This window comes from Trachymyrmex cornetzi, unplaced genomic scaffold, assembly GCF_001594075.2.
Source record: "Trachymyrmex cornetzi isolate Tcor2-1 unplaced genomic scaffold, Tcor1.1 scaffold309, whole genome shotgun sequence".
NCBI classification, from domain to species: domain Eukaryota; kingdom Metazoa; phylum Arthropoda; class Insecta; order Hymenoptera; family Formicidae; genus Trachymyrmex; species Trachymyrmex cornetzi.
This window is the reverse complement of record NW_017297786.1, coordinates 277,968-298,261: the sequence shown is the minus strand read 5'-3', so window position 1 is coordinate 298,261 and position 20,294 is coordinate 277,968. Positions and strand designations below refer to the sequence as shown.

The 20,294-nt window shown below is 40.5% G+C and overlaps 2 protein-coding genes across 2 annotated transcripts in view; both read left to right on the top strand.

The window, feature by feature from the left end:
- The first annotated feature begins 10,343 nt into the window (after positions 1-10,343).
- On the top strand, positions 10,344-11,647 carry LOC108762576 (uncharacterized). Its single transcript, XM_018509624.1, has one exon. The coding sequence runs from the start codon at positions 10,468-10,470 to the stop codon at positions 10,948-10,950; it is 483 nt and encodes a 160-aa protein (XP_018365126.1). The 5' UTR covers positions 10,344-10,467; the 3' UTR covers positions 10,951-11,647.
- A 62-nt stretch (positions 11,648-11,709) lies between these two features.
- Positions 11,710-20,294, top strand: part of LOC108762550 (phorbol ester/diacylglycerol-binding protein unc-13-like) — a gene marked incomplete at its 3' end in the record, with an annotated part of 46,150 nt that continues 37,565 nt past the window's right edge. The window contains exon 1 of the mRNA XM_018509588.1: positions 11,710-11,958. Coding sequence (XP_018365090.1) covers positions 11,937-11,958 — 22 coding nt within the window. The remainder of the gene's footprint in view (positions 11,959-20,294) is intronic.

The following is a 20,294-nucleotide window of genomic DNA, read 5'->3' as shown; positions in this document are numbered from 1 at the left end:
GGTCGACTCGAGAGACACGGGCGGACGATACGGTGGACACGCGCGCGTACAATACGGGCGGGTTGACACTTTGGTAAACACGCGCTTGCCCGTGTCAGCCTTCAGCCTTCGATCGGCCACCGTCGGGGATCGATCCGCACTTCGTAGCGCCGCGCACCGGCCTGGACACTCTGCACCGCGGGACGGCCCCGCGCGGACGGCCCTCGAAATCGCGGCGATTCTACCTGCCGCGGCACCTCGCCACGGGATATCACGCTCGCGAGGATTCACGCACGGTCACCGATCACCACGGGATCTGACGGGGGGGCCCTTGCCCAGGTTTATCGTCCTTCGTCTCCACACGGGATCCTGCGTCCCGATACGTCTACCATTTCGATTTTTTCGGTCACGTGGTACGCGCCGGCGGTCGCCGATTGGTCGCGGCGGGCACGACGACGTCGACGACGTGACCAGTCGCCGATGCGCCTCCGCCGTTCGTTCGAACGGCCATTCGGCCGACACGACCACGACTTTAGAGCCATCTCTCGCTGGTACCGGAAACTTCTATCGTCGTTTCGTCGCTCCGTTTCGCGGCTCTTTCAGGGCGTTCAGTAGAAAAAAAACAACTAGTGAGTTTTGATATAACTATATTGTAGATTCTTTAAATATTATTTAGTTTCCCCTTAATTTCTCCGTCCATTAAATAGATCTAAATGTAAACAAATTATATTAAGAATGAATGTGTCGCATCTAAAAATATATGCTAAAATTTCATAGATTGTTCTCTTATTAGTAGCAAAATTTCATAGATTGTTCTCTTATTATATATATACGTCTGAGTATCTTTAAAATTTTGAGCATAATTTTCTTATTGATTTAAAAGTTATTTAATTTTTTGTTTGTTTCTTGATTCTTATATAAAATCACGTTTTGCAATATTTATTCGCAAAAGAATTGGTACAACTTTCACTTTTCGTAATTAACCGTTCAGGGATCGTTTTTTTCTCATATATTATACACTTTTCTTTATAAAAATCGAAAATTATTATTATTATTATAACACTACACATTCAAGGTAAAATTAATACATTCAAATTAAGAATAAAATCTTTATTCACATAATCGTTATGAAATTGTATCAATTAGGTTTTAATCATTTAAAAGTTAATTCAGAGTTGTTGATTCTCTGAATTATACATGTAGTTTTTAAATGATTGAAGCAAACTGGTAACGATTTCGTAATGATTGATGTAATTATTTTTATTATATATATATATATGTAATATGCTATATAGCTGAAAAACACCTTTAAAAATCTTGCAACATTTGCAAAGCTGCTTTTTCTGCTGATCGTAATTCTTTTTTCTTTTAAATTTTTATCACGTAACATATATATAAAATGACACGAATTTAAACAGACATAATTGATTTCGCTCATCGTGTCGTCGTTGTCGAGTCGATGCGTAATTGTTGTTACATTGAGTCACCCGATACGGAACGTGAGATTATACGTCATAACGTCGTTATCGACTTGAAAGTATTCGTGATGACGCGGTGACGGTCGTTTCTGCGTGCGCAGGTCCGCGACAGAATCACGTACATTCAATAGGCCTGTATAATTTTCAGCTTCTTGCACGGTTCAGCTTTTCTCTTTTTCTCTCTAATGTGGGAAAAAAAAGAGAGAAAGATAAAACCGTGCAAGAACTTTAGCTGAAAAGAACAGACCTAAACCGATTCAAACCGAATCTCGATTACCGACACGGTCGACGCCACGATCTGCCGCGAGAGGACGCGATCAGTTTCGTGGTGATCAGCGACGAGGCGCGAAGGTTTGCGAAGATTGTGAAGTTCTCGTGATGGCGGTTGCGAGGAACGTAAGGATCAAGGTAAAAATGACTTACGCATTGTAGTTATCTTATTAAATGGCAATAAACTGTAGACGTATATTTCCACTTAACGCAGTTCTTAGAAGTACGTTTTGGAGACGCCTTTAGAACGTCCTTTGGACGTCACTGTGTTGTGCGGGTTATGTTAAAATGTGCGACGTTATTCGTTTTGTCGCGTAGGCGAGTTTTTTAGTTTGTCGATCAATCGTATAATGCGAAAATTCAGCTTTCACGGAAAAAAATTGCATGTGCGCGTAATGTAATTGATCGATGAACGAATTAAAAAACTCGTCTTATTTATCACATACCGCAACCATTCCTGATGAAAATAAAAATCGGAGCGTAAATCGGATGTAATGGAGGAGTAACGGAAGCGTGAACGAAACTTCTGGAAGGCGAAAATTGGAACGACGAAATGTAAAAGAAGCATTTACGCTTTTTTTTACACTTTGATGTTTCAATTTTCGCTTCCTATAAGTTTCGTTTACGCTTCTGTTACTCTCCCATTACATTCGACTTACGCTCTGACTTTTTATTTTCATCAGGGATTTTTATTCATCACATATCAACCGCGTATTTCAAAACGAACGGATCGGAATTTTTAATGAAGGAGACATGGCGGCTTTTTTCTTTTTCTTTTTTTTAATTGGCTCTCACTTCTGCCTACACTGTTGGCAATGATCTGATCTCATGGACTAGTCCGTTCATTATGTGGTGTCTACAACAGAGGCTGCGTTCCGTTATTCATTGCGTACTGAAAATTTATAGTATACGTAACGTGAACTATAGATTTTCAATACTCGCAATGAATTATAACGAAACGCAGCCAGAGTTTTAAGTCTTAAATCGTAAAAAATTGACCAATCAAATAAGAGGAGAATAATAATCGACTATGACCAATTTCTTACGGCTGGTTTACTACTTTATTGTAGACACTGCTTTAGATCGATCTTTCTCTTTCCTTTTTTTGCGGTATATCGCCGAATTGACCAATCAAATATGAGGAGAATAATAATCGACTATGACCAATTTCTTACGGCTGGTTTACTATTTTATTGTAGACACCGCTTTAGATCGATCTTTCTCTTTCCTTTTTTTGCGCCTTATATCGCCGAAATCCAAAATATAATAATAATAATTTTAATGAGGTGTGTAGGAGTATAAATTAGCAGAAGTTAAAAATATCGAGACTTTATGAGAAAAAAAGGAGTTGGCCTTTAGATTGGCTCTCTGGAGAATGTAAAAATCGAAACGTAAATCGAATGTAATGGGAGAATAACAGAAGTGTAAACGAATTTTCTAGAAGGCGAAAATTGAAACAACGAAATGTAAAAGGTGTTTATACTTCGATTTACGCTCCAATTTTTATTTTCGGATTGCGTTTAGCAGAAAAAGCTACCTTGTAAGGTTCTTCAATATGATGATAGTATATATATTTGGGCTACTTTCCAAAACGTCCCCTCTGAAGAAAATTTTACTCGAAATACATGATACACGTAACGTATACTATATTTTTTAAACTAGTATATATTTTTGAAATTTAAAGTGAGATATGTTTGATATTTGGCGAAAACGAGAAAAAGAAAGTTCTAGTGCAGTCTAGTGCAGAAATAAAAACAAACTTTATATAATATTGTACCGAGTAAAATTTTCTTCCGAGAGGACGTTTTGAATGTAGCCTTAAATTCAATGAAAGAAATTAAGAAATAAGAATAATTAAGAACCAATTATATTAAAAGATTTTACGACAGTTGTAAAACTCCTTTTTTGCTGAACGCAGCTACATGTAATTTGATAAAACAAACTCGAACACACACTTTCTGCAATCTGGAGAATCAGTTTCGCGCTTCATCTGGCGGCTCGTTTCGCTTTCGCTATACAGGACGTTGGGCTCGTGCATTTTTTACGAAGCAATCCGGTCCAGGCAGCATAGCTGGTCAACCGTGAGTTAAGAAAAACATCGACAAAGGGGAATTTGCGGGGCCGTTCGGAAATGTGCACGTTCGAAACGCGCAATCCCGAATGATGTTGCAACGCGTCATCACACCGTCAGGGAACACATCCGCTTTATTGCTAATACGCGTTGCAATAACGACCAGTTCGACAAACAGGTGTGGGGATGATTATTAATTATACATCGTCGGCATACAATTACGATGACGCGAACGATACAAAATTTACAGCTGCTCTTACGTTTGAATAGTTCACCGATATTCGTACTCGCGATGGGACGCGATAAAACGGATACATTAATGAGCATTGTCTAATAAATACTATGTTAAAATAATACTATGTTTATCTTTAAATTGAGTTTGTTTTTGCTGCACTAGAATTTTTCTTCACGCTTTTATCAAATTCTAAACCTTAATTTTACACCTATTTCTCTTTAAAGGGGGCATTAGTGTCATTTTTTAAAGGAATTTTTTATTAAAATTATAAAAGTTATAATTATAGTATATAGTTATAATTATAGTTATAATTATAGTATATAGTTGAAACTTGATACATTTATTCTTTATATTTAAATATTTTTTAAATATAAAAATCTTTTTAACAATTATTTGCAAATGGGCATGTAAAATATATTGTTTCGCTGATTTGAGATGCAAAAATTACACGAGTCGAAAAATTTTTTAAATCATCTGTATAAGTTTCGTTTTTATCTGATTTACAACCAAATTAAAAAATTAATTTTTGCAAAAACGACAAAATTTTAAAGATTTCAATTTTTCGCATTTTTTAAAGTTCTTATCGGAAAAAAATGAAAAAAATTATAATTTTTATTTGATCGTAGAACAAATGAAACAGTAAAATGTTATAAATATCTAAAAATTTGCATTTAATCGAATTGAAACCATGAATTATCATGGCAAGCTGGCATGCCCGTATAGATTTACAAATAATTGTCAAAAAATTTTCTATAACGGTTAAAAAATTTGTAAAAATGTATGTATGCATATCAAATTTCAAGTTTATCGTTTTTATATTTTTTCAAAAAATTCCTTAAAAAGTATATAAAAATGATACTAAAAGCAAAAATTCCTTTAAATAAAGAAAGTGTATATTAGTTTGGTTATAAAGAATAAATTTATTGTTGTTTATATTGTATAGATGATTTGCGTGATGCGAACCCGCCGTTTCGTTTTCGGAGATTCTCGTAGTCGAGATCTGTTACTGGACCAGGTCCGACTCGAGAGCGCGCGGCAGGTAATTTAACAGTGATCGATGGCGGGTGGATGTCATGATTGCCTTCATCGTCGGGATAGGCATCTCGGAATATAGTAACGGAATGCCACACACCCAGTATTAATGGTCCATGTGTAACACAGAGAATTTCGGTATCGGCGTTCTCTCCGGGCGGCTGTATTAACGGAAGTGGCGCGTCGGCGTGGCTGATCAATACGGCTTACGACCACTGGCACATTTTGCATCGGTCAATCGCGTTTGCATAAAAAGCGTATTGCTGCATTATTTAAATGTTTTTCCACAAAGACGTCAACATCGATTAAACAGGACATATCTATTTGCAGATATTTTTCGTTGCACCTCTAACGGGGTCTTTCATCGATCCTATCGAATCCGCGACGAAGTGACATATGTAGAAGTGACATGCATTTTTTTGTCAAAACCGCGACGCAAATTCCTAAACTATCAGTTTTTATTATTATATATAATCAAATGTTAAACATTTTAAACATCGATTAAATATAAAAATATTTTTGTAATAATACTTTGTTCTCTGATAATAGCGTTGATTTCTATTAACTCAAATTTTTTTATTGTGATTTGTTAAACATAAGGAATCTAAATTTTTTATAAATAGAAAAATCTGAGACGTATTTTTACTATATTATAAATGTCAAAGTTTAAAGAGCTGAAACATCTCGTCGAAGTTTGAAATTCGTTTTTTTTTTACAACACTTTGACATTTATTGCAGAAAAATGATTTCGGCCGTCAAAATTTGAGGAGGTGTTTCACACCTTTAAATCTCTGCCAGCATTTTATGAAAAATAAATATACTTGTCTCATATTTTTCCATGCTGTACAAATCTATATTTGTTTCAACAAAAAACGTTCTAAAAGAAATATAGATATTCTCTCGTGAATTCCAACGTTTTCCGGGCTTTCAACATTTAACGCATTCGATTAACGTGTGAACGATAGCAGAATTTGCGTGTTAAAAATAGTTTGACATGATCACACGTATTTCTAAAAAGATTATTCGATCTCGCATGCGTTCTATAGGATGTTTCAATAATTTCAATTAATCAGTGAATTGGACGATTGAAGCGACATCTTGTAACATAAATCGGATTGCATTATCGCAAATAATTGTATCGATTTCGCGATGTAGGCAGCTTCGATGATATCCGTAACATGGACTAGTAAATGCCATTTACAATAGTCTGATAAATGTTCGTACAAACGCGTCGAGTTGCAACCCAGTATCGCGAATGTCACGATCCGTATTCACGCGCCGCGCGCGTTTACTTTTATACATTGCAGAATCGGTTCCCTCTGCTTCCTTTCCGCCCCCTTGTTTTTTTTTCATGCCGTCATTTCCTTTTATGATCGCGAATGGAGTCGGCAATACTGAAGCCTCGCAATCCTCGAGCTAAATCGTTTCCACGGCGGATGCTGTGCGCGGTTCTATTATTTTTTTTTCCCTTTCTATAAAAAGCCTTCGCGCCTCTCACGTTTCACACGTGATGCCGTTTGTCGCACACGATTCTCACGCTACGCCGATTATACAACGACCGCGAATACACCAAGTTGGAATTGTTGCTATATAACAGGCTCTCTATTCAACTTCGCTTCGAATTACATACGAGTAATTGCGAGATGAAATTTTCAAACAGCGAGTACTTGAGCTTCGAAGCACCACCCATACGTAGAAAAAGAAAAGTAACAGCGTTAGCTTACAATACGTTACGTCAGAGCTATACGAGGACTATAATCTGGCTCCGTGTGGTAATCGTTATTGATAAAGACATTATTATCTGTAGGTGAGCATAGACGCGATACGCGAGTCGATAAAACGCATCGAGGCTCTCTACGGTAATGTTTTAGCATTTTCAGAACGTTCTCTCTTTTCGTAAAGCCGCAAGTCTTATTATTTCCGACACAACAGCCGTCGTTTGCATGGAACGTGGAATAAAAAGCTTACATCGATGTATGACAACGGCATGCGCCTCGATGTTCAAAAAGAACGTCGTTGCTGCCGTGCACGATGCATTTCTTATTGATAACTATGAAGCATGAAAGACTATTTATAACCAGGCCTAATGAAATTGCTCTACATCGAACCAACGTCATTGACGAAGCTGTTGGATCCTAAATACGAGTCGATATCGGGAACTTTCCTTCGTATTTAGAACCTGATTATCAGCACGTGTAAATTTAATTATTGTTTAATCGTGTTACAAACCCAAATAGCGAGTAGTCTACATGTCAAATTAATTTCTTATGCATAAAATACAAAAAAATAATTTTTTCATAAGAAAACAGTCTACAAAATAGTCAAACAGGCTATTTTTTAATTTTTTAGATACTTTCAAATATTTTATAAATATTTCAAAAAATGTTTGTAAGTTACAAAATATTTATAAGAAAAGGATAACTGCAATAGCGTTGATAGTATTTTTTCAAAAATTACATATTTTCTATCTTAAATTTAAGTAAAATTTATTTTGGATATTCTTTTTTAAAAATTTCTATATAATTTTAATTATTTCTGTCTGAATGTATTGATTGTTTGTTTAATTCCTGAATCTTTGAACAAACATGTTTGTTTTAAATAAATTAATAATAAATTGTCCTCATTTTACTAATGGAGTGAAAAGGAAAAGAAATATATAAAACAAGCTCAAAATTATGTATAAAACTGAATAACCATCTATTTAATGTAATAAATATCAGTGGTGGAATATTTTATAACTTAACTTAGTCATTCTCAATCGAATAATAATTTAATACAGATAAACAAATTAATAAACTAAACATTGAAACGTTTAAACAAATTACAAAAATGAAAACAAAAGCAAACGCTCCAACCATTCCAACGTTGTACTTTTAATATTTTACTTAACTTATTAATTTAATTAATTAATTAATTTATATTAGATTAGTAATTTTACTCGGTTGAAGATGAAATTAAGTCGAAACGTTTCGTCACTAACATTTCTATTAAATAAATAATAATAATTTTTTTACTTAATTTTGAATTTGTTTCACACGGCCTCTTTTTTTTCTCATTCTATTACACCTCATTTTGTATGATTTTCCGGTGTTTGTGAAAATTATGGAGCGAGAGCGCAGTTGGTTTCTTCAGTAGTACGAGTCAGTAGTACTCGCTATACTCGCTATTCGCGGGTCGCGCACGAGTGGGATTTACTACTTATCGAGGCGACGCGTCGCGCCGTAACCCGGCGTAACTACTTATGGCGCGCCGCCCGTGTCCCGTATTAATGCCGCTTTGCAAATCCGTTCACCGGCTTGAATGGGAGTAGATTGTAGAAATTAATTAAAGATCGAGTATCTTTATGACAATGTGCAAAATTTCTTATCGCGGCGTTGCGATCGGCGGTAGTGGTAAAACGTTGTTCCACGGCGGTATTTGCAGAGACTCCGGAATACCAGACATTGCGTGTGCCACAGCTCGTTCAACCCCGCATTTACGACCCTTTCTCACGCTAACGAGAAAACAGTTTACACAGGCATTCTAATGAACCAATTTTCCATCTGAAATACCGACGCCCGGGATATCATGAATTTTAGCTAATTTTGAAAAAAGCCTGCGGGCGGTATAACATCGTATTATTCGTTCTGGCCATCGCGCGCGTATTATTTGTGGAATAAAATTATTTCAAGCACGTATTATTGGGAATATGGATCAGCAATTTTTTTGCTCGTACAACTGCATAAATTCAATCCTGCTGGCAGCATGCAACGATTTCAGTCTTCTTTTTATAGCCGTTCGTGATGGCGATGGGATAACGTTTATTCGAAGTAACTAGAGAGATCGCCATCGCCTCGTAAAGTAATCACGGATGGCGGTGTAGGCAGCTGTTATCGGAATTAGGCATCTTACAGTGAGACTAATCTGTTCTCTCTCTCTCTCTCTCTCTCTCTGCATTATAGTTGTGCGAAAACGAGTCTCGCGACGTGCATTCGCTCCGGAAATTCGAGCGAAACTCGACGGCATCGCTAATTAGGATCACTTAGCTTTCACGGGTGCGGGATCGACCCAACTTCCAAGAGGTGAGTTTAGTCTTTTTACGTTATCAAAAGCATGCCATGCTGAATGCGTACCACGCGAAATTACGTAATATAATTTCGTGGAAAATCTCGCAAAGTGAATTTCTTGCATATGTATTCTAAATATTTATTCGAAAAAGTCTCGACATGTAAAAGTAACGTCCATTCAACATGCCGTTGTAAATCGGGGGCACGAAACGTGGTTTTCCAACCTTTTGAACTCTGAATAATCGCGTCCGGAGCGAGCCGAGTCCGCAACGATTTCTCAAGACGTTGCACCCCCGGAGCGAGCGAACGCATCGTCGAAAAAGGCAGCTTGCTCGGTCGCTCGGTGGTGGAGAAAGAAGAGATAGGGTAGGACCAGGGGGAGACCGGTGCTTGCACCTCTCGAGAGGGGGTGGCGAGGCTCACGGTAGTCTCGCTACCGAGCTTACGTCGGCTGGCTCCGACAACGTTCGGTTCTGACCGGCTTTATCAGCGCCGGCGCTGTCACCCCTTTGACGTAGCAAAATGGCGGCGGCGTGTCGGAGGCGTCTCCGTTCGCACAGTGCTCGACGTCGCGCAGTCCGCGTATGTTCGCAATAACGTTCCAGCGGATCCAACGTCGGCGTCGGTGACAGATCGAGCGGCGTATCGCACGCGATCGTGGCACCGCGGTCCGATCACGCGCGCGTCAGACACGGTAGTCCTTCTTCCGGTAACGCTGCACGTCGCTGACGCACGTTACTACCACCCTCCACCCCCCTCGTACACAGCGGAGCGAAATCGAGTGCACGGCGTGCGGGTTACGCGGTTGCGGTCGACACGGAAACGAACGTGAAGAGCAGTGAGCGAGCGGTGCCAGGAGCGAGGGGGGGAAGGAAAAAGAGAGAGATCACGGTTTACTGTGTGTTCGGTACGTGAGATATTCACCAAGAGTTCTCGCGACGCCGCGTGCTTCTTCCGATCTTCTTTATCCCTTCATCCCCTTCTCCTTTCCCCTTCTCTCTTTCTCTCTCTCTTTCTCTCTTTGACCCATCCATCGCTCCGAATTCGGTCTCGGAGCGCGCGGCTCCCTCAGCTTTCTTTCCATTTTTTTCCCACTCGTCCCAATCCGTTTTGTCTCCGCTCTCTCTCCTGCCTCTCTTCTGACTCTCTTTGTCTCTCTCTCTCTCTCTCTCTCTCTGTCTGTCTGTCTTACGTGCCCGGCGCTCTTTCACGGTACCGTAGTGAAATGCGCGTGACCGGTCGCGCCTCGGAACGACGGCGACGACGTGTCTGGCGTCGTTGGTGGTGCACGTTCCCCTGACGAGCACAAGAGACGCGCGACGGCGACTCGGAACATCCCCCGCAGCCCTCGCTACTATGATAATAACGAGAAGCACGGTGACGGCGGCGGCGGCGACGACAACGACGACGACGACGGCGGCACGGTGGTCGCTTCTCCAGAACCGAGAGACGCTTGGTCGAACTTATCACAACGTGGGTGGAAAACGGCGATCAACGGCGGACCTACTACATAGCGACGCTGTCTCGGCGATGTTGTCTCGCAATTGCGGCCGTCGCGTGGTACACGGGAACGACAACAGCAACATCATCGAGCCGCAGTGGATCAGCTACACAGAAATCGTATCGGTGCTGCCGTACTACTATTATTGCCAGCGTCTCGCTATTATTAGCATCGTAGCCTCATTACTCGCCGACGACGACGTCCGTGGGGACGATTTGATATCGGAACGACTTTCGGAGCACCGGGACGACGCGGGCACGGACAACAGCACGGCAACGAGCAGTGACGATCTTCGTCTTCTCAACCGCCGGAACGGACTTCTACGTTGTTGCGCGTGACCAAGAGCCTTGCTATTTCTAGCCGTAATCGACGATACGCGCGACGGAGGGAGTGTAACCGATGATTAGCGAGGCGGCGTGCGAACGTTAATCCGCGAGCCGGCTAGGCTTCTCGTATCGCGGTAACGGGACCGATAGCGAGTCAATCGTTGATAATAACGCGTGTACAACAGTCATTCTCCGCGCCGATCGATCGTCATCGCGCGCCGGTATACAGAGAAGACAGTGTTACAGGCGAGCGCATAGGAACTCGTGTCACGTACGGTCATCGGCCAGTGTACACACACCGGCAGGGGAAGGGTGGGAGGGGGTGGACCAGGGTATAGGAGCGACGGGGGAGAAGGAGCCAGGTATCGTTGATCCAGATAAGCCGGTGTATCGCGACAAGGTGTTACGGATGGACGCTTCGCCGCGGTCAACCTGTGACGAACTGTAAACAGGAGTATTCCGTTAAGAAGTATAAAGAAAATAATAAAAAAAAAATAGCGCATTCGAGGTGCTCGTACTTACCTCGTACTTTCCGTACTTTTAAGCTTTCGCGCGTTACCAGCGTGTACGTGGCGACTATAAACACGGATTTCACACGTAACGTAATACTTATACAGACACATATATCTGTATACGTGTGGATGCGACACGTATTTCGCGTTTGTACATTGTACGTGATAGAGACGCATAGTGAGCAAAGAGCAGGGAGGTAAGAACGAAAGACAGAGAGAATAAGACAAAAAGAGAGAGACAGAGAGAAAGAGGGGGAGAGAGGGGGAGAGAAAGAAAAAGAGAGAAAAGAGGATTATTAGTGCAGGCGTGCAGAGGATATTTAGCCTGCGTATCGTATACGAGTGTATCTACACGAAACCGGCGCGTGTTTCATCGTAAAGCAGCATATAACTTTCAATACGGATCTCTACACGAATTGAGTGCACCGCTCGGTTGATTAGAGACAACTCGAAAGATTCAGCCGAGCAAAGGGGGATCCTCTGAACATGTCGCTGCTCAGCGTAACGGGTAAGCGTTTCTCTCATTCAATTTTCCGCCAGGACTGGTGATTTATTACACCTCCGACGAGATATAATTGTTGAATTTAATTAGTGGAACATCTGCTGGTAGATTTGGGATTGTACTGTAGCGAAGCAGCCTGAGTCTCGCGCGTTGAATTATTTTCAAATTCTTTGAAAGATCTAAATTTATTATCATGATTCTTAGATTTATAGTGGCTTACAAATTTTACGATTCTTTTTAACTTTTCTTCCCCTTTTGTTTTCAAAATAATTATTCCGAGTATCCATACAGACAGAATCTTGCAGCAACGTTGCTGCAAGATTCTGTGCCGTATAGATACTTGAGATAATTATTTAGAGAAAAGGAGAAATATTGCTGCAATATTGCTGAAATAATCTGCGTTGTTTGGGTGTTACGCGAGTTTCTATTTAATAGAATAGAAAAGATCGAACTAGTCATTAAATTTGTATGTGGAAATGCAGACGCGATTGAGAATCACGTCGAAATTTGTTGTTAAAAGCTCCGCAGCTCCGAATGGCGAAACGTGCGATGCAACGCTATTAAATTCTCGTGCAAAAAGCGAGCGGCTGGGTGGAAATAGTTTCGATAGTTTCGAGTTCTTCATGAGGTTTTCGTCGGAGATAAAAACTCCTTCCTGTTGGAAAAGTTCAAAGAGGATTTTCCGGACTTTCCCGGATTTGCGTGTTGCGAGGAGAAAAAAAAATAGAACGGCAAAAACTCTGGAAACTACCGCGTGGTATCAATCATTGTTTCGTGACGGGACGGACACGTGAGAGGGGCGAGTTAAGTGCGACGCGTGATGTAATTAGTGCTAATGAAATCGCTAATTGCGTTAATTGGAGACGCGACTCATGATGGCATGTCGTTGATGACGGGCATTAAGTATCGCGAAAAAGTTCTCGTTTGCATTTCTCACTGTGGCTATTCTCAACGGGCGAGGTGGTGCAACTTGTACAACTGTGCGATGATGCACTTCATTTTCAGTGCGATACCGTAGAGAAATTACAATGCCGCGGTTGGATTATAATCTAGCACAACGACGTGATACTGTTGCGCGATACGCAAATCGATCGGCTGCCTTTATCGTTATCGCACATCTCTCGTTCTCATTGTCTCGCACGTATCGTGCTCGATTATCGACTTAGAAACGTGATTTATACAGCGTCTTGCTTCTCGCGGATACACATATACATATACATACATAACACCGTCGCCGAATACGAACGTACGTACGTAGAATCGATATTGAAACGTCATGCGATAGCACGTAACTGTAACTTGATTTTATGATGGATGCAGAACGGTTATATCATAACTTAATACCGTCACGGATATCTACTGTGCTGTAGGTGGAAAATATAGGCGCGGCTGGCCGGCTAAGAAATATAATCGCGCATAAAGCGATTTCGAAAGCGGAAGCTCACCGTTCCGCAAGCAACTGCGCGCGCGATACTGACTTGATTTGACGTTGCGAAATAATCCAATGCTCGCGAAAGAATCCCACCGGAGAGAAGGTACATGTACAAATTTTGTGCATTTTTACGTGCAGCGTTCTCGTGCATCTTACGAAAATACGGAGAAATAGCTGCACGCTGAAATTATTAATGTCTAGTGCTTCGCGAATGGCTCATAATTTCGATATATACGCTCTCTACGTGATTCGTTATATCTGAGATTAAACGATTAACAACGTCGACCAATGTTAGTATAGGATTTTGTTGTGTATCTAATTATTAATAACCGCGTTTTAAAGAATATCGATATTTCGATACTTCGTTAAATGAACGTTGTGTGTGTTGTACACTCTCAAATTTTCCCTCGTTCGCTATATTTTTCCAGCGGGTTTAAAACTCGACAGGCAAAATAGTATTGCGCTATTTTACGACGTATCTTTCCTGGCTTTACCATTACATGCCACGGCCTTTAACATGCATTGTTCACGCGTGAATCTAGATGAAAATATCTCCTCTCTCTCTCTCTCGAGTTCCTACTTTCTCCCACGTATTTCGCATAGGCGAATGTTCGGGTGAGATAGCTGACATCGTCTAGGCGAGAAAGCTATTCGAGAGAGGTGGAGGACCCAGAGATATATATCGTTTGACAATAACGAGAAATAATGCTCGGCGTCGCCGTCTCGCCAAGCCTCATCCCGCGTGTATTCATAAATATCGCGTCGACGGCAATGCGCAATATACCTGCGCCGTATATATGACACGACAGTAAGGCGAGTAAGAACAACCACCTGACTCAGGTGTGCTCAGGTGGGTTCTTCCAGGCCTGTGCATATACACGACACATCTAACCCGTATATATATATATCAGAGCGTGCGAGCGAACGAGGCTCGTCCATGACTATGAGACACGGAGAGAGAGCATAGTGCAACGGTTGACCCCGGGTACACGGGGTCATTCCCTCCTTCAGCTACCGCCGCTTCAACCCCACTCGCCGCCCACCACCACCACCCCCTACCGCGGCTCTTTTTTGCCATCCTCCTCCCACCTCTCTTCTCTCTGATACCCACCGCCGCCCTTTTCGTCCTCTGCCTTCGTCTTCCTAACCGCGACCTGCTACTATCGCAACCACCTCCTCTCTCCTATCCGCGAGTCACTCTATCTATCTATCTCTTTCTATCTCTCTTACCGTGCTTGTCGGGTAAACGCGACGAGCAGCGATGTATCTACCAGGTGGTACGACCTATGTAAACCCATCGGTATATAATACTACCCTGGTCGAGCCAGCTTGGATTTTCCCTCTGTCCGTGAGTCAAGAGACGAAGTTAAGCACGGAAAATCGCTGTTATACATCGCAGCGATTGTTGTTCCCCGGGTCTCTTCGTGCTTTTCGTGCTTCTCGCGCGTTCCGAAGACGAGAGGATTACGAAGAGCGACGTATCGTTGGGAAAGGGCAGCAATTTGCGTGCGGAAACAGCGATTGGACTTAAACCGCCGTTGGCTGTGATTAAAGCGAGCTTGCGCACACGGTTAATTTATCTCTCCTTAGTTTTAAATTTAGATTCTCAGCAATTTGATTAAAACGATTCGTTCGTTCTGCAGTTATCTTTCGTAGGATAAACAGTCTTGGAGGGATATTCTAAAGTATGCGAGACGCTTTTAAAATATTTGAACAATGATTTAAAAGGGATACGTTTCAACCATGTACGCGTATAGAAAGGGATATGTAAAGTCTTTTCAGAGAAGAAAAATTCGCGGACATTTGCTTAAGAAAAAGTACTGTCGTAAGAACTATAACGATAGCATCAGACGAGAAACGATAGCGTAAAGGCGAGAGGAAGTCCGTGAGGAGCAAGAAGTGATTGAGGGATGCTGTCACATGAAAAAGAAACTCTTTCACTCTTCAAGCTCAATCCACTCAGACTCCTTTTTATGCTTATAATCATTTTACTACCATCCGTATAAACAGTTCGTCTAGGCGACACTTTTTTTAAGTGCTTTTTATGATTTCTCGAAAGCTTGATTTTTTTTAAAGAATCGTCTGAATTCCGTCCTACATACCTCTCGAAATGTCCAAAAGAAGTGCGGGAGAAAGGAAAAAGTTTGGACGATCTCGTTTGCGATGATAAGTGAGATTCGAGTTGTCACAAGCATTGTAAAAAGCTTAGCCGAAATTTGAGAGGAATTTCTTCGGCATGATTTTTTCGGCGTGCTCTCGGTGTGGCACACAACAGCGTTGTCGTTATAAATCTCCTCGTTATATTTCCTCTCTTCAGCGAAAACACAACAGTTTCAATGGCGACGTCTCTGGCAGAGACCTACTTTCTTTCTATCGTTTCCACGTTGCTCGCTCGTGTAGGGCCGCATATTTACGTGCTATGTTTCATCACCACGACGCCAGAAATGTGTCATTGTTAATGGAGATGAAATGCTCGCAATAACGATGACAATGCGTTTTATTTGCATTATCACGCGAATTTTTATTTTCGCGTGTGTCGCGCAAAGTCGTACACGACATGCGACTGATTGGGATAGCATGTTGCAGAAATACGAAAAATCTAAAAGAAGTTTTGGCACGTATCGCATTTCGCACGAGAAGCTGTTTCTTCAAGTCCATTTTATGTAATTTATTATTTTACAGCAAGCGTATTTTTAGAATTATTATACGCGACTGTTTCAGTTTAGTCCGAAAAGAAATAACAAAAATGATTTTATCCGTTTAATATATAATGTTTTACGTGAAACTTTATCCTCTCTCTCTCTCTCTCTCTCTTTCTCTCTATAAATAACTAAAATTTCATTTCATGTTATCTCATGTAAGTTATCAATTTAAGAATAAGGTACTTACATACTATTATTCATAAATTTTTGTCTATATTCTTATATTCTTACATACTATTATTCATAAATTTTTGTCTAAAACAACTATATATTTTCCGTACATATATGCACGGAAAATATATAGTTGTTTTAGGATAAAAATGTTCACTGAACGAAAATTCCCGTGAAATGCTGATTTTCGCGAAAACGGTGATGCAAAATGATTCCCCACGTTACGTTGCATTACCTCATTCCTTCGATTTCCTTGAATGAGGAAATTCGGTGGTCGATTTGCGGTAGTTCTGGCGCACTTTAAAGCCGTGCACGTGTGCGCACACTAAGGCATACTTACACAGACGAACGCGCGGGAGGGTTTCTTCAGGAAAAGGAAGAAGGAGCGTTATCTCAGGCACGGAAACTACCCTCGCAAACCATTCGTAAACGAAGGTTGATCTTATCCACCTTTGGAAACGAGATCTTCTGAGCTTTTCCTTGAGGCTGGCACCTCTTAAAACACGCCCGTTGCGCTCGTACATCACAAAATATGAATTTTCGTAAATAACGAGTGCAATCATCTATTTTTTTTCTCCTACAAATATTGAGTGAGCTGATACACAACAAGAAGAGGATATTTTAATATTCTACAAACAACAATAATTCTTAAGTTATATACGCGATATATTCTATATATAAATTATGAGATGGATGTTGGTCAGTCTGAACAGTTTACAAGCGAAATAGAATACAGCACAAGAAACGTGGTAAGTTTGTTCTCGGCAAAAGTTTCTCTTTATTATGTCGGTATTTCAAACGGAACGTACAACAATCGTTAAACTTGGCCATCGTTCAAGACCGCGAACGCGAAACTGTAAGTATCTATATATCGCAATGTTAACGACATATCGGTATACGAGATTTCGAGCAATTAACCGAGTTTATATTTGCACGGATAAGCCATTAATCTTCCAAGTTGTTGCTACTTGCCTTTAGTAAGGTAAACGTTCTTTCTATCGACAGACGTTTGTTTTATCGATTACTTGTTTTAGATAAGCAGAAGAAGCCTTGTAAACATACATAATTTTTGATCGAGCAGAAATTTTAGCCGTATATTAAACGCCATATTTTGTGTGAAGCCACGTCGATTATTGATAGTGAAAAACGACAAGCCATTTTTTGCTCAAATTTCTCGGTGAACGAGAACCACTTTTCCGAGCCGATGAAGGTTTAGTTTACCGAACGAAAAATTTCACGACGTGTTAAACGGTTATCAGGCCAGCTTCTCTCTCTCTCTCTCTCTCTCTCTCTCTCTCTCTCTCTCTATCTCTATCTCTGGTGGCCAGCGTCCTGGATGAATTTTCGAAAGCTCTTCTTCTGACCCTTCAAACTTTTAAGTTTCTGCTCGGTGCAGTTTATTCATGTTGAGCGAAGGACGTAACAGTGTAAAGAAATTTCAAAGAACATTTCAAAGGTTGCAATAATGATAGCTCGCCGTATCGCTAACGATGATATTCCGTTTTTCAATGCTTTTCGAAGGACGGCGTGGATCGGCCGGAATAAACTTCAGGAATGCTTTGATCGGCCTCTCTACAGAGAGCTGGCACTTTGTATACAACGACGATATGCCGGGATTGATCGCGAGAGTAGACGCCTCAAACGAGCGTCTATTGCTACGAGAAAGGGCGATGGCTGGCGTGGAGAACTTCCAAACTCGGCGGTGCACGATTTACGCCATGTAGTAACGCTACTAGCGGCATTTACGAGTTTCTGTTATAATCCCGCGTTATTCCCTTTGTCCAGCGCTTTAGAGTTCGTATAAAGATCTCATTATTGCAAGTCCATTTCTAAAGCAGGATAATCGTATTAATTCCGAACTTTCATATCCCAGACTATGCGAGCAGTTCCTGAGAAATTATCTTTCCACGAAATGAGCAATAATAACGAATTATCTGTCATATTACTGTTTAAAATGTACGCGTTATTTTTGCAAAAGAAAGAATATATACCATATGTAACTGTAAATAATAATAATGTAATCTTCTTACGGACTCTCCCAAATTCAACAATAAAAAACTCCAGGGCTAATGAGAGTCAGCGTGGTAATTAATACGCAAATATATAACTATATATAACTATATATAAATATATAACCGAAAATATATAACTGTTTGATGTCCTTTAATAATTGTATATAGGTGAGTCACCGATTTTATTGTTAATTTGAAACTTGTTCAATATCAATATTTATAAGATAAATTAATGTTTCGAATAGATTATAACATCAAATCTGCTAATCTGATGGTGATTTTTCTTTGACATAAAGGGATTGATATTTTAAATTTGTTTGCTGAAGATGGTTTCAAAATGAACTGAAACGTACTATTGTTGGAATAAAGATTGTAATTTGAATTGAAGAATTAAGATTGCGTATTAATTACCACGCTGACTCTCATTCGCCCTGGTTTTGGAGTTTTTTGTTGTAACTGTAAAATTATTTAAAAAAAAAATGTCCTCCAAATTAGTTATAAGACTAAATTCTTTTAAATCTTACAACTCATCAATCATTTCGTGCGAATTTACTCATTCTACTCAATGTAATCCATCTCCATTTTCTCTCGTTTGCCGTTGTACAGCTAGCACGTATAAAAGAGATCGAAACCCAATACGGGGTTCCCGTTGGGAGTTCGTAGAGGAGTTACCCCGATACATCGGGATATCGGCATCGTCATAATAAATAGGGGTCCTTGAACCCACGTACCACGCGTAAGAGAAAATATAACAGCTCCAACTATCGAGCAGAGTTCAAGTTTTCTTTTTTAAGAGTTTTTTTTAAGTTACTCACAGAAAATTCGCTATTCTATATTTCCCATTTCTCGTTACTTAATTTTTTTTTCTTCTCGATGGAGAAATCATTGATGTGCCGTATTGGCACAGGAAACTTCGCCGTTATATCGATCTTATCAACGAGAGTCAGTAGCATCCGTCCTCAGTTCGACGTCGCGAACATAAAGCGAACTTTATAATGCGCATTATCATTGCTGCATTAATACCGGTCGTCGTATAAACGCCACGGCGTGATTCGACCGACGACAGAAACTTTCCGCCTGTCGCTTCCGCGCGAGTGCGACTCGCAACGTATTATAGGTATTAATAATTCGTCCTGGCGGATAGCGACGATGCTCAGCTTCCTGCTCGTTCCCTGACGTCAAGGGCATGCCAAGATCCTGTCTTCAAGCTCCTTCCGCCTCTCATCTCTTGCGATAACTTTTATCTTGCGGCGAGCCATTTTCGTTTGGCCGTGTACCCACGACGGTTATTGGTTTCACGGTAGTGGTTCGACCTGGCGAAAATTTCATGGCAGAGGAGACATGCACAAAAGCATACACGCGCACTGCCCAGGGAGTTAATTATGCGCGAAAACAATATTATCGAAGGAATTATCGGATGCCAGGCCGAACTTCAGAGAGTGCGCCTCGGCAATGGTACGGCGAAGCCCCGCTGTTGTTCATCGTTTCTCTGCAGGGTTAATGCGCCACACGGAATAAATCATTAATACGAATGACCTGTTCTCATCGGGTTTATGGGTAGTGGAAATAATGGGGAGATGTAGCTTGAACGGATTATTGATCTAAATCTTGATTTATTGCACTGATGGAAAAATATTTTATATGTATGGCTGTATAAAATACATATTATCGCAATTATAATTATTACTGCGCTATAATGTTAGTAATAACCATATATGTAGGTCATTTTTGCGGTCAGTCATATATTTTATATGATTGTCTCAAAAAATTTTATTACCAACATTGTAGCGGTAATAACTATAATTACAATATAACATGTAATTATACATAGTTATAAATACTAAAAATTTTTCTCTCGCAAGGGAAATTTTCTTCCACACGAAGTGATCAATTCTGATTTTAATGAAACTTTATATACATATATAAAAAATGAATTTAGAAAATGTTCGTTGCGGCGGAAAAACGGTTTGAAGGAGTGAAATCACTTCTTATGTGGTAAAGCGGTTTTCAATTTTTTCCGAAAAG